Source organism: Podarcis raffonei, chromosome 12, assembly GCF_027172205.1.
Source record: "Podarcis raffonei isolate rPodRaf1 chromosome 12, rPodRaf1.pri, whole genome shotgun sequence".
NCBI classification, from domain to species: Eukaryota; Metazoa; Chordata; class Lepidosauria; order Squamata; family Lacertidae; genus Podarcis; species Podarcis raffonei.
In genome coordinates, this window is record NC_070613.1 from 6,637,829 (window position 1) to 6,651,976 (window position 14,148).

The 14,148-nt window shown below is 45.7% G+C and overlaps 1 protein-coding gene across 1 annotated transcript in view; it reads left to right on the forward strand.

The window, feature by feature from the left end:
- OBSCN (obscurin, cytoskeletal calmodulin and titin-interacting RhoGEF) overlaps positions 1-14,148 on the forward strand; it is a 201,055-nt gene that overhangs the window by 167,389 nt on the left and 19,518 nt on the right. The window contains exons 73-83 of the mRNA XM_053359224.1: positions 46-267; positions 1,565-1,631; positions 1,778-1,807; positions 2,619-2,656; positions 4,383-4,505; positions 5,025-5,164; positions 6,236-6,436; positions 7,408-7,490; positions 7,876-8,049; positions 9,768-9,927; positions 11,135-11,248. Of these exons, the coding sequence (XP_053215199.1) occupies positions 46-267; positions 1,565-1,631; positions 1,778-1,807; positions 2,619-2,656; positions 4,383-4,505; positions 5,025-5,164; positions 6,236-6,436; positions 7,408-7,490; positions 7,876-8,049; positions 9,768-9,927; positions 11,135-11,248 (1,352 nt within the window). The remainder of the gene's footprint in view (positions 1-45; positions 268-1,564; positions 1,632-1,777; positions 1,808-2,618; positions 2,657-4,382; positions 4,506-5,024; positions 5,165-6,235; positions 6,437-7,407; positions 7,491-7,875; positions 8,050-9,767; positions 9,928-11,134; positions 11,249-14,148) is intronic.

The window sequence follows — 14,148 nt, forward strand, 5'->3', positions numbered from 1 at the left end:
AATGAGATGCTAATAGCATCCTCATTCCACCCCCCCCCCTTTTAGGATGTCCACCACCCTCAGTGACTTGGCTGAAGGAAGAGTACCACGGAGAAGACATCCTTTGGATCAAGCCGGACACCCCAGGCTATAAACTTGCCAGCTCCAACATGCACCATAGTCTTATCTTGCTGGATGTGAAGAAGGAGTTCAGTGGAAACTACACCTGCATTGCGTCCAATCAGGCTGGGCAGTCTATCTGTAGCTCCTCCTTAGAAGTTCTGGATGGTAAGCGCTTCACCAGCTTCTTTGTTTCCATATTTATATGTGCTGGCTGTTTCATTAAAATTGGCTTATGATGCTAGTCATAATCTCTGGGTTTCTGTGTGGTCACCAGTGGCCATGGAAATACAACTTACGTGTACAGAGCATGTACACTCCCCGTCACCCCACAAATAAAAACAATAGTGCTTTCCCCAACTTGTGAAAAAGTCACAGGCTCTTGGAAGAAGGATAAAATCTGATGCAAATGAGCTTCTACTGAGGTTTCGAGTTCTTCCTTGCCACAAGCTGAACTGCTTTGATATCACAGCAGCCCAGAGTCCAGAGCTCTGCACTTAGTTTATGTGCAAGTTCTGTACAGGTTCATGAGAAGGAAAGGTTAAGGAGTAAGGCCTATGCACATCTGGAGTGGAATCCCTAAGATGGTTGGCTGGTGCTTTGTATGCCTCTTTCCAGCAACTCCTGTAGCTAAGCTGGTGTCAAATGTATTGCTCTACTTTCCTTTGGACCACATCAGTCAGGCTGAGTCTTGTCGTCTGGGCGGCTCAGGACCTCCAGACACACTGGCCAGACTTGAGCACTGGGGAAGTCACTGCAGTGCTGCTAATGCAGTGCATTGACTTCACCCCTGGAGGCTCTCTCCATTGTCTCTTGAGACAGATGCCACCAACAAGAAGTCAGTTCTGGTCCTGCTGGGGACATTGAACACAAAAGGCCTGGAAATAAGGGAGCACTACAGGCCACCCCAATGGGACGTGGGTGGCACTGTGGTCTAAACCATAGAGCCTAGGGCTGGTTGATCAGAAGGTCGGCGATTCGAATCCCTGCAATGGGGTGAGCTCCCGTTGCTCGGTCCCTGCTCCTGCCAACCTAGCAGTTCGAAAGCATGTCAAGTGCAAGTAGATAAATAGGTACTACTCTGGAGGGAAGGTAAACGGCATTTCCGTGTTCTGCTCTGATTCACCAGAAGCAGCTTAGTCATGCTGGCCACATGACCCGGAAGCTGTCTGCGGACAAACACCGACTCCCTCGGCCTATAGAGTGAGATGAGCGCCACAACCCCAGAGTCGTCCGCAACTGGACCTAACAGTCAGGGGTACCTTTACCTTATAGGCCACCCCGTCATTATAAGGCAAAATTGCTTTCAATTCAAATGGTGACATCTAACTTGAGCCAAGGCAGGGTTGTTGAATTCCAGCATCTCCCTCACCCATAACCCCAACAAAGTTTGGGAAGGATGAGAAATGTTCCCCAGCCTGAGACACGCCTGCTGATAGGTTTGCTGTCATTCATTCCCTTGCAGTGAAAGAGGCCGAGGTTCTGACCCAGGAGCGTGTGATGGTGACAGAGGCCATCATGACATCACTTGGGTAAGTGGGAGGCTTTGTGCCTGGAGGTTAGGATGCTGCACAGAGAGACTAGAAAAAAACTGAACGCGTCTTAAGATTTTCAGACTGGAAACTCACTGGAGATCCTGTTCTCCTCACCTCCTTCTTCCCTTTTGTTTTTGTTGCAGGTATGAAGAAAAGGAAAAGAAAGAACATGGGTAATGTCTGAAAGTTCTTGTTAACACGTAGTGATATTGGCGATGTTTTAAACTTTGTGTTTTTCAGTTACTGAATTCTAATTTTGGTATCCTTTAAAATGCATTTCCCCCTGTAAATATGCAACTCCCTGCATATTGAACTCACTGCACTCTTTTTGGCCCCTGCTAAAAACATTTTTCTCCAGGGAAACCTTCCCAGAAATGTAGAGTGTTGGTTTGCATTTTAATCTGTTTTCAGTTGATCACTGATTTTATAATTTTCGTGAATGTTTTAAGCAGATTTTTTAAAACCGTTTTCACTGATAATTTTATTATTTTCTTCTTTTTGCAAACCACTCTGAGGGATTTTGTTTGGAGGTGGAGGGCAATCATGTGGTGTATAAGTTTTATGAATGTTTAAATTTTACCACAGCTTGGGACCAGTGTACTTGAGATTGCCTGGCCTCTGTTTGCCTTCTCGACCACTTCAATCTACAGAACTTGCAGTCTTAAAAGTATTATATGACATTTGCTCCATTTATGTGAGGAGTTGAACTTTTAATGTGGCTGCACTTATATTAATATTAGGCAGGCACCCTCATTCTACTGTTTCAAGCAACCGCTAAACACTTTTTTTTGTTTCAACAAGCCTGTCGGGACATATAATACATCTATGTGCAGTAACTTTAAAAATTGCTCATTTTATCTGTGCATCAGTGATAATCATTGTAAATAGTTTTGATGTATGCTGCTTAGGGATTTTTTTTTAAAAAAATTATTAAGCGCTTTATAAATTCTCATATATTTATGCCTTCCCTTTTCTCTTCCTTAGAGTCGGGGTTTCTGTACATCCTCCTGAAGGCAGAAAAGGTATGAAAAGTTTCGCCTGTGCTTTAACTTCAAAATGTTACTCACGTAGATCACAGTTTGCTGTTCCATATAACGTTCTCTAATATGAATTACATAGTTTACAGCCGTAGTCTTTGATTTCTTGATCAAATAAATGTTGCCAGGGTCACGCAGTTCATATGCAAATTAAATTCATTGCTTTAAATCAGGGGTCAGCAAACTTTTTCAGCAGGGGGCCAGTTCACTGTCCCTCAGACTATGTGGGGAGCCGGACTATATTTTGAAAAATAAATAAATGAACAAATTCCTATGCCCCACAAATAACCCAGAGATGCATTTTAAATAAAAGCACACATTCTACTCATGTAAAAACATCAGGCAGTCCGCACAAATAACCCAGAGATGCATCTTAAATAAAAGGGAACATTCTACTCATGTAAAAACGCCCTGATTCCCGGACCGTCCGCGGGCCGGATTTAGAAGGCGATTGGGCCAGATCAGGCCCCCAGGCCTTAGTTTGCCTAAAAAGGTAAAGGTAAAGGGACCCCTGACCATTAGGTCCAGTCGTGGCCGACTCTGGGGTTGCAGCACTCATCTTGCTTTATAGGCTGAGGGAGCCGGCATGTGGCCAGCATGTGGCCAGCATGACTAAGCTGCTTCTGGCGAACCAGAGCAGCTCACGAAAACGCCGTTTACCTTCCCGCTGGAGCGGTACCTATTTATCTACTTGCACTTTGACGTGCTTTCGAACTGCTAGGTTGGCAGGAGCAGGGACTGAACAACGGGAGCTCACCCCGTCGTGGGGATTCGAACTGCCGACCTTCTGATCGGCAAGCCCTAGGCTCTGTGGTTTAACCCACAGCGCCACCCGTGTCCCTTAGTTTGCCTACCCATGCTTTAAATCTGCAACTAGCTACCTTCCCCTTCAACCAGGAATTGTATCTCTCAGGCAAAGCATCATGTCAGTTGTACTGGTGACACTTAGGGTAACTACTAAATGTGTACACATCATGTCAACCATGGGAGGGTGTTCCTGCCTTTCAAATAGGGATTCTCATTTCAAAATACCGCCCTGCAGGACTCCGCCCTTTCTGATTCCTGCTTGCAAGTATTTTGAAGTGATTGCTTTGATTTATGCACCTGTGCACCATTCATACCTCTTGCAAGGCTTTGTACATCTTGTATCCTGGCATCTATACTGAAGTACAGATGTCTCAGGAGAAATACGCCATAAAAGGTGGGAAGGGTGGTAAAAATGTTTTCATGCTGGGAGCGGCCGCCGAGACCATATAACACCGGTCTTGAAAGACCAACACTGGCTCCCAGTACGTTTCCGAGCACAATTCAAAGTGTTGGTGCTGACCTTTATAGCCCTAAATGGCCTCGGCCCAGTAGACCTGAAGGAGCGTCTCCACCCCCATCGTTCTGCCCGGACACTGAGGTCCAGCGCCAAGGGCCTTCTGGCGGTTCCCTCATTGCGAGAAGTGAGGTTACAGGGAACCAGGCAGAGGGCCTTCTTGGTAGTGGTGCCCACCCTGTGGAACACCCTCCCTTCTTTAAAAGACATCTGAAGGCAGCCCTGTTCAGGGAAGTTTTTAATATTTAATGCTGTACTGTTTTTAACATTTGATTGGGAGCCGCCCAGAGTGGCTGGGGAAACTCAGCCAGATGGGTGGGGTATAAATAAATTATTATTATTATTAGTAGTAGTAGTAGTAGTATTAAGCACCTCACTCTTCTTTGACAGGGGAACTTATGGAAGGTGAAGCTGGTCGGAGCCATATTTCACTTGCTGAGGTTGGGACTGAGGAATTCCTCCAGAAACTGACATCACAGATCACAGAAATGGTATCTGCAAAGATTAGTCAAGGTAACAGCTTGTCTGAGCATGTTGACTGTCAGTTTTCAGTCTGAGACAGAAGCATACATGCCACACTAGCTCATGTTTATTGGTCACCATCAAAGGCATCTCATTGGACCTTTTTCAGACACTTTCCTATGCAAATTTCAAAATGCTAGTGTGGAAATCTCAAAATGCTAGTGTGGAAATCTCAAAATGGCATTTAGGAAAGAGGAGGTTGGGACTAGTCACAATAATAATTAACAGTCACATCCAACATCAGCCAAGTATTCAGACTGGAAGGTTTAGACTAGTCTTTATGTTGCTGTTTCTGGATTTGATTTCACTGTGGCTAGTTTGGGGGTTTTAATTGATTTAATTGCTTTATAGTGCAAGTTCAAAGTGATTTGATTGCTTTATAGTGCAAGTTCCCTTGAGGACTTGGGAAGTAGGGTATAAACTAAATGAATAAACAGAAGCATGCTTTTTCACAAAACAAAGCAATTATTTGCTAGGAGTGTATTTTAATTGTTCATGTTTCCACTTCAGCCACACTTCAAGTACCTGGAGCTGACAGTGACGATGAATCAAAAACGCCATCTCCATCTCCACGACACGGCAGATCCAGGCCTTCCTCAACTGCTCAGGAGTCTTCCTCTGAATCAGATGAGGGGGATGCAAGGGGAGAGGTATAATATTTACATAAGTGAACTGGATGCATGTCCAAGGAAGAGTGATTTAGCACAGAACATTCCATGAGTTCCCCAGAATATAAAAAGGCAACTACAGTATTGTATCTCAAACAAGCATGGCAATTGGTGTTGGGCACAGAGAGTTGAGACCTTTTGACTGCTCCACAGGAATAATATAATGGGTCAAGCAAATGCCTCGCCTCCCCACCAGTCCGAAATGAAGCCAGTTTGCCTTACAGGTGTACATTCCTAGTACAGACTTTCCACCAAGGTGTGTTCTTCATTCCATAAGGTAATTTGGAAGACTGATTTTGGGCTTGAGAAACTGGTTGGAAGCAGCACGTTCGAGGTGAAAATTGATTCACAATAGAAAGAGCTCCCGATCATTAGATAGTAACTCTAGTGTAAAATTTTAGGTGATGTTGATCTGTGGCTGGAAGATAGATGCCATTTTGACTAGAAGTAGGCAGGCTATGGACATTCGGACCACTATTGCTTTTGGTAACCCTCTCGCGCTGCCATGTATTTCATTCAAGTAAAAGAAAATTTGGGATTAGCCAAATTACCATCTAGTGGAAGGGTTTGTATTAAATGTTCCTACTTATTTTGTACATCTAGCGCTGCACATTGCTGCAACAAGCATCGATAAGTGGTCCACAAAGACCACCAGTAATTTTCAGTTGAGGGAAAAGTTTGGGAACCACTGATCTAGCCAATCCTTGCCTGGGTGGGATTTAATCAAGGGCTGAGTCCAGTAGACCAAACTGATGCTCTCTGTAATTCTAGATGCAGCTAGAAGCAGCTGGTATGGCAGTCAGTCTCTCTAACATCACACCAACACTGCACATTGATAGCACATGGCTTCTCCCGAAGAATCCTGGCATCTGTAGTTTGTAAAAGGTGCTGGGAACTGTAGCCCTGTGGAGGGCAAGCTATAGTTCCCAGGACTCTTTGATGGGGGGGAGCCATGTAGTTTAAATGTATGGTGTGGATGTGATCTGAATATCAAGTAGGCTTTCTGCAAATTGGTGTCCTTTTCCTACAAAAATATATACTGTCTTCCTACAGATTTTTGACATCTACATGGTTACAGCAGACTACCTGCCCATGGGTGCTGATCGTGAAACCATCAGCCTGAAGGAAGGACAATACGTGGAAGTCCTGGATTCGGCTCATCCTCTGAAATGGCTAGTGAGGACCAAGCCTACCAAGTCCAACCCATCCAGGCAAGGTTGGGTTTCTCCTGCCTATCTGGATAAGAGGTTAAAGGTGAGAATCATCCATGTTTGGGTTCTCCAACATCAGATTCCTTTTGTTTGAGATTTCCTCAGGGACACGCAGACAAGCCAAAGTTGTGTAAACAATTTATCTGACTGTATTGTACATTGCCCCAACCTCTTTGAGGAGGAAGGGTGATATGGTGTTGGACTATCAGAGGAAGAGAGGAGAACTAGCCCCGCTGTACATCGGGGAGGGCTGTGTGAAGAGAGTCTCTTCCTTTAAATTCCTGGGAGTTTATCTCAGTGAAGACCTTACTTGGAAAATAAATAACAACCCAGGTGGTTAAGAAAGCCCAACAGAGACTCCATCTCCTCAGAGTATTGCGGAAGAACAATGTCAATAAACATTTGATGATCTCCTTCTACCAGTCAACAATAGAAAGTGTCCTTTCATACTGCATCGCAGTGTGGGACGCTGGTTTGACATCAACTGATAGGAAGTGCCTACAGAGGGTGGTGAATACAGCACAAGATATTATGGGGTGTCCCGTGAATCCGCTGGATGAAATAGCGGAAGAACGTTGCCTCAGGAGAGTGAGGAAAATTCTCAGGGATGATTCACACCCTGGCTGGCACTTTCTTGATCTCCTGCCCTCAGGCAGAAGATATAGAAGCAGATTAGTCGCACCAACAGGGTAAAGAACAACTTCTATCCGTGGGCTGTTAGGCTGCTGAATGAAAATATTACAACAGGGCAGCTGATTTTCGGGTTTGGTGGGTGTGCGTCAGTAAACGAGGGGAATTAAGACTAAGAGAGCTGAGTGGGGGGTGCTCTAATCTCACTGTGTACAAGTGACAATAAAGTATTTCAATTTCAATATATAAATATAATAAATAAAAGCAGTTCTCCTTCATTCAGGATATCGGAGAAGCATACGGCCTGAAGTAACTCCACAAATGTGCTCCCGGTAGATGCAGAAATGACCAGATCTTAAATTTTATTCCCTTTATTATTTTTAGCTGTCTGCTGAGTGGGGCATTCCAGAGGTTCCAGAGTTCCATGGAGAATCAGTTTCAGAGGATGAATATAAAAAGAAGCTGAGGTGGGCACTTCACGAAGGTCCTTCCTGTAAGAGAGGTCCAATTCCATTTGTCTCTACGGGTGGGGTTATGTTATCCATGAACTCTCCACTTTTATTCTGAATTAAAAACCAGTCTTGGAGCCATTCCAGAGGGCTGTGTCCAACTAAGTTCTAACACCCTTTGAAATGAATGGACCTCAACCAGTTGTGCCCATTAATTTCAGTGGGTCTACTCTGCCTAGTGCTGGATACAACCCAGATTGTGCTTTCAATCCAGACTGGGGCACTACACCAGTTTCCTGCCAACTCTCCTTCCCAGATGTTAGTTATCGTGGAAGGAACCATTTTATGGGTTGGAACTGGAGCTACTTCCCTAATGTATTCACCTATTTTCTCTTTCCACCAGCCTCATTATTCAGGACTTGCTGAACACTGAGGAGGAGTTTGTCAAGGACCTAGAGTTCCTCCAGACGCACCACATTCAGTTCACCGAGACCTGCCCTGTCGTCCCTGTGGCTCTTTCCAGTCAGAAGCTCATCATCTTCAGGAACATCACAGACATTACCCACTTCCATTCCATGTATGTATAACTGGGGGGACTGCACGGACAGTGAGACAGAGGCCCAGCTAGCAGTGAATGTCTGAACTGATAGGCCTTTTTCTAGAGGACCAAACACTTTGGGACAAGGCAATTTGGAGACTCGGGGAAATGAAACATACGATTTAAAAAACAGATCAATACAGTGATGACACTCTTTCCTGTGAAACCCTCCAGCTTCCTTCTCTGTTTTTATTGCTCTGTGAAGACTTGGCTTTTTAAGGCAGGCTTCTGGTGGAGGCTGACTAGACTATGGGTTCTTCCACACTTCTGCTTGTCCAGCTGCCTCCCCCCAGGAAAACTTGCTTTTTACTGCTGAATTGGTCAAACGTCAATAGGGTTTTCTATGGATTGATGTTTGCTCTGATTCAGAGGTGAAGAGTGGTAAAGAGTGCGTTTTCTCTGGGGCAAGCAGCTAGACAAACAGAAAACCACTCGGGGTCCATGCTTTCCAGCCAAGCAAAGTTTTTTATCCATCGCTATGTTGGAGGGGAGTGAAGGAAACTTTTGTGTGTGATGGCCTGGGATTCGGACTCGGAAGCTGAACCTGAGGATTCCCAGCCTGCACAGGAGTCCCTGCCTCCAGAACCAGCTGAGCCGGGGCTGGGGCCTGAGCCTGAAGGGTCCTCACCTGTGCTGGATCCTCAGGTGCAGGCACCAGCTGAGTCTGCTCTGGCTCCTGAGGTGATGGAGGACCCATTGCCTGCAGGTGCTCCACTCTCAGCCCCATCAGGGGAAGCTGAGGATGCCTCTGGGTCCGGTAACCCTCCAGCTGCTCCTGAGCTGCAGAGGCTCAGGGCAGAGAGGCGGAGGGAACTAAGTTCCCGCAGGAGGAGTGCTCGCCTTCAGGCCAGGAGAGGCGAGTCACCTGTGGACCGGGGCCGCCCTACGCCTCGGGGCAGATAAAAGCCAGCCAGCCCCAGTCCCAGGTTGCAGGAGCAACATTGTGGGTAGCCTGTTCCTGCCTGCACCCTGTCCTGCTCTTCTGCCAGAGTTCCTGACCTCACCCAACTCCCTGCCTTGGACCCCGCTTCAGCTTTGACGGACAGCCACCATGCCGCACCATCAACCTCAGACTGGACTCTGTCCTCGCCGCACGGTTAACCCTCGGGACCAGCACATTGTGGCTCAGTGCTCAAGCGGGGGTGCCAACTTGAATAAAATATGGGGGGCAAGTAAGCCCCACCCTGTATAACTGATCACATGACACAGTGCACACACACCATTTAATGGCAATGACCATCAACCTTTTGTGGGGCCCCGGCCCCCTCAAATATTTTATTGGGGGAGGGGGCGAAGGCCCCTCTGCCCCTAGGAGTTGACTCCTATGTGCTCAGGTCCTACTTGTAGGCATATGGTTGGCCACTGTGGGAAAAGGATGCTGAACTACGTGGACCTTTCGCCTGATCCACCAGCCAGGTTTTTCTTACGCTCTTGTGTACTGTTAATTTAAGGCTGGATTTTTATGAATATTGTAATTGTTGTGTTTCCATTTGCGGTTAGCTGCTTTGAGTTTTCTTTTGGAAATAAAAGCAGAATAGTATTTTGTTAGGGGATAAATTTGCAGCTGTATTGTGCTTATGTCAGCACTGCTGTAAAAAAAACAACCTGTATGTATTCTGTCAATTGGGATGATTCCAACCAGAGTTTGGTTCTTGTGGCCTTGGCCTTCCGCCTCTCATGACCCTTTCCCCTCACAGGACATTTTTCCCAGAGCTTCAGAAATGTGACACAGATGATGACGTAGCTATGTGCTTCATCAAGAATGAGGGGGAATTTGACAGGTACATCCAGTACCTGGTGGGCCGTATACAGGCTGAATCTGTCGTGGTCAGCAAAACTGTTCAGGAGTTCTATAAGGTAAGTATTGCTGGCTACTATAATGCATGCCATTCCCTCTGGGAAACACATTTGAGTATTGGATTGTATCGTCTGTTGAATATATAGGGATTAACTTCTAGGTCATGATTTTGAGTAGTTCAGTAGACCTGTTCAGCTCCACTCAGCTTCATGGCTGAGATAGCTGTCCCATGTCCAGTACCATTAACTCCATTCACTGCACAACTCTATTATAACAGTATCGGTGGATTAATTTAATTGTCAGACACAAGATTCTTCAAACCAGATTTAGGTTTGAGTACCTGTCCATTCTGAAGGAAATCAGCCCTGAGTGCTCACTGGAAGGACAGATCGTGAAGCTAAGGCTCCAAGACTTTGGCCACCTCATGAGAAGAGAAGACTCCCTGGAAAAGACCCTGATGTTGGGAAAGATGGAGGGCACAAGGAGAAGGGGACGACAGAGGACGAGATGGTTGGACAGTGTTCTCAAAGCTACCAGCATGAGTTTGACCAAACTGCGGGAGGCAGTGGAAGACAGGAGTGCCTGGCATACTCTGGTCCAGGGGGTCACAAAGAGTCGGACACGACTAAACGACTAAACAACAACAACTAACCTTTGCATTGAAACCTGCCTGGATTCTTCACCTGTATCAAGCATGTCCAAAGTCCATTTTGGGGGCCTAATCTAGCCCACTGTTTGGTGTAATCCGACTCCAGTTCATTTCCTGGGGTAAAATCTTAAAAACCCCTCAACAACTTTGGTCGCCCTTTGGCTGGCCCTCACGGCCCTTCACTTCATCAAATCTGGCCCTCTTTGAAAAAAGTTTGGACACCACTGGCCTATGTGTATGCTCATTTTCACTTGCACATTATTGCAAAGGAGAGTGTTCCGCTTCCTAAAAACAAGCCCATAAACTTGTTGTGTTTCTTTGTTCACACCAAAGACCCTGTCAGATACATACTGCAACTGATCAGTACATTAGTACAGAAGCTTAAAATTTCAAATCTTGCAGCATAGCAAAAAAAATATACAGGGAGATGAAAGAACAAACTTGAATTCAAATTAGATATCTGTTTCTCTGCTGAATCTTATACCTACTTAATCTTATTCATTTTCTCTCTCGCTCTCTGCTTGTCAGATGTTTGCAAAGCAGCCAAGACTTTTAAATGGCGATATGAGTTCTGACAGCCTGAAAAATCTTGACCGTTGTTTTTTTCCCTTGCGCAGCGATATATAGAGGGAACATATTCTGCGGACTCATCTCAGCCCCCAGTGCTTCCTCTGCAGCACTATCTAGAGAGACCAATAAACAGGATCCAGAAGTATCAAACTGTAATTAAGGTCAGAAGCATTTTCTTTTAATACTTGGTGTCATTGTTTTGGGTGGGTGTGGGTGTGGATAGGCAAATATTTCTCTCTTTTAGCTTGACATCTGTTTATTATTTTGGTTTCACTGTGATTATTCATAATTTAGTCCTCGCCAGTTTGTTTCTGGTTCAGCATTGATCACAATCTAAGTCAGTTTACCAAATTCCTGAGGCCTGAACAACTCCCAGGGGCAAACCAGTAAGATTAATGAAACCTTACAAATTAGTCAGTGTCAGGTGTGCGTGCAGGAGCCAGGCCCTGTGACCTTCAGTGTTATGTACTGAAGTTCTCACCCTGGGCCAGAAGGGGGATACTGTAGATAGTTCAGGTCCACATATGCAAATAAGGGATCGAAAGTGACGTTCAGTGATTGGATAGTTACAGAAAGTTGTTACAGTTACGTTGTAGTGGAGCTCTATATAAGCAGGCTGGCTGAACCCTTCAGTTCAGTTCTGTTCTGGCCTGTGAATAAACAAGAGCTGTTTGAAGAATCGCTGTGTCGTCTGATATGTTCACTCACAACTTAACAAATAGGACTCTGCAGGACTGGGGCTTTCCTAAGTTTGTTCTGGAGAGGCAGGGCGCAGCCACACAGGGGAGGCTGATTGGTAACGCACAGCACCTGGTGGCAAGAGCCAGGAAGGGATATAAGGTCAGCATTTTCCCTTCAGCTCTTTGCCATAGCAACACGTTCCCTGCCTTGCTGCATTTGTCTCTTTGCTTCTTGATCCTTGGACCCTTGACTTTGTGACTCCTTGTTTCCTTTTTTTTTTAAAAAAAATTTTTTATTGGTTTTCCAACATAAATTAAACACATTACAATTCACAATACATAGACAAACAAACATATAAACACGTATAATTTCATAACCTCTTTTTCATAAACCTTATTTCACCGACTTCCCCATGCCTCCCTTTTCTGCATCCCTATTTTAAAATTTTCTTCAGCAACCCCTCACTTCAGTTAACTTATAACTCACTTTCTTTAATCCTTCTTCTCTTACCCAGTCATTTACAGCTGTAATTCTGTTTTTCTTTACATTACCCTTGACATTTTAGCACTCATTAATTTTATAACAGTTCTTAAGGTAAACTTTATATTTCTTCCAATCTTCTTCCACCGTCTCTTTTCCTTGGTCACGGATTCTGCCAGTCATCTCAGCCAGTCCCATGTAGTCTATCACCTTCGTCTGCCATTCTTCCAGCGTGGGTAGTTCTTGTGTGACTCCTTGTTTCCTGACCCTCTGGCCCTTGGCTTCTTGACTCCCGGCTCTCTGACCCTCGGACTCTTGGCTTCCTGACTCCTGGCTTCTGCACTCCTGTTCCTGCTCCCACCCCACCATCTTGCCCACGGTCCCAACGTCCCCAGCTGGGACTTGTTGAACCAGACCGTGACAGTTTGCTGTGGCTGCGCCTTGCCTCTTCAGAACAAATTTAGGAAGGCCCCAGTCCTGCAGAATCCTATTGGTCACAGGGCCTGGCTACTGCACGCACACCTGACAGACAGATTAATGGAGGAAAAGGATATTGATGACTACTAGCCATGATGACTATGCTTTGCCTCCACAGTTGGAGACAGTAGTGCTTCTAAATACCAGTTGCTGGAAACCACAAGAGGGCAAAGTTTGTTCATGCTCAGATCCTGGTTCTGGGCTTCCCATAGGTATCAGGTTGGTCACTGTGGGATCAGAATGCTGGATTAGATATGGACCATTGGCCTAATTAAGCAGGCTTGTCTTACATTCTTATAGCATTACAAAGTGGCAAGCTTTCTCTTTGCCACAGGGAAAGCTAGCAAACAAATCCGCACCAGTCAATTCATAGAATCATAGGTTTGTAGAGTTGGAAGAAACCCTGAGGTTCACCGAGTCCAACTCCCTGCAATGCAGGAATTTGCAACTGTCCCATCTGGGGATTGAACCTGAAACCTTGGCGTTATCAGCACCACACTCTGATCTAGCAGTTCCCAAACTTTTTGAGTCACAGAGCACTTTTCAGGAGAAAAATTTGTCACGGCGCACTATTATGCCAAAGGCATAAGGTGGAAAGAAACACAAGCTTTTAATAAGCAATAGAAACTTTCCAGATAATTCTGGGAAAGCGTCAAAGCTAACCATCAGATCTGAAAGCTTGGCAAAGTTCTCACAGAGGAGACAAGGTTAGCGTGGTGCTAGTGTGTTTCTCTGTCTGTGTGCTTCAATGATGTTCTTGATGTTTTGTGGGGTTCCGAGAAGGTGCTGGTGGGCAAAACTGAGGTGATGCATGACATGCACTTTGGTCTATAATACAGTGGTAAAGGTAAAGGGACCCCGACCATTAGGTCCAGCCGTGGCCGATTCTGGGGTTGCGGCGCTCATCTCGTTTTATTGGCCAAAGGAGCCGGCATACAGCTTCTGGGTCATGTGGCCAGCATGACTAAGCCGCTTCTGGCAAACCAGAGCAGCACACGGAAACACTGTTTACCTTCCCGCCGGAGCGGTACCTATTTATCTACTTGCACTTTGACGTGTTTTCAAACTGCTAGGTTGGCAGGAGCAGGGACCGAGCAATGGGAGCTCACCCCATTGCGGGGATTCGAACCGCCGACCTTATGATCGGCAAGTCCTAGGCTCTGTGGTTTAACCCACAACGCCACCCGTGTCCCTAATACAGTGGTACCTTGGGTTAAAAACTTAATTCGTTCCAGAGGTCCTTTCTTAATATGAAACTGTTCTTAACCTGAGGTACCACTTTAGCTAATGGGGCCTCCCACTGCCACCGCGCCACTGCTGCACAATTTCTGTTCTCATCCTGAAGCAAAGTTCTTAACCCAAGGTACTATTTCTGGGTTAGCGGAGTCTGTAACCTGAAGCGTCTGTAACCCAAGGTACCACT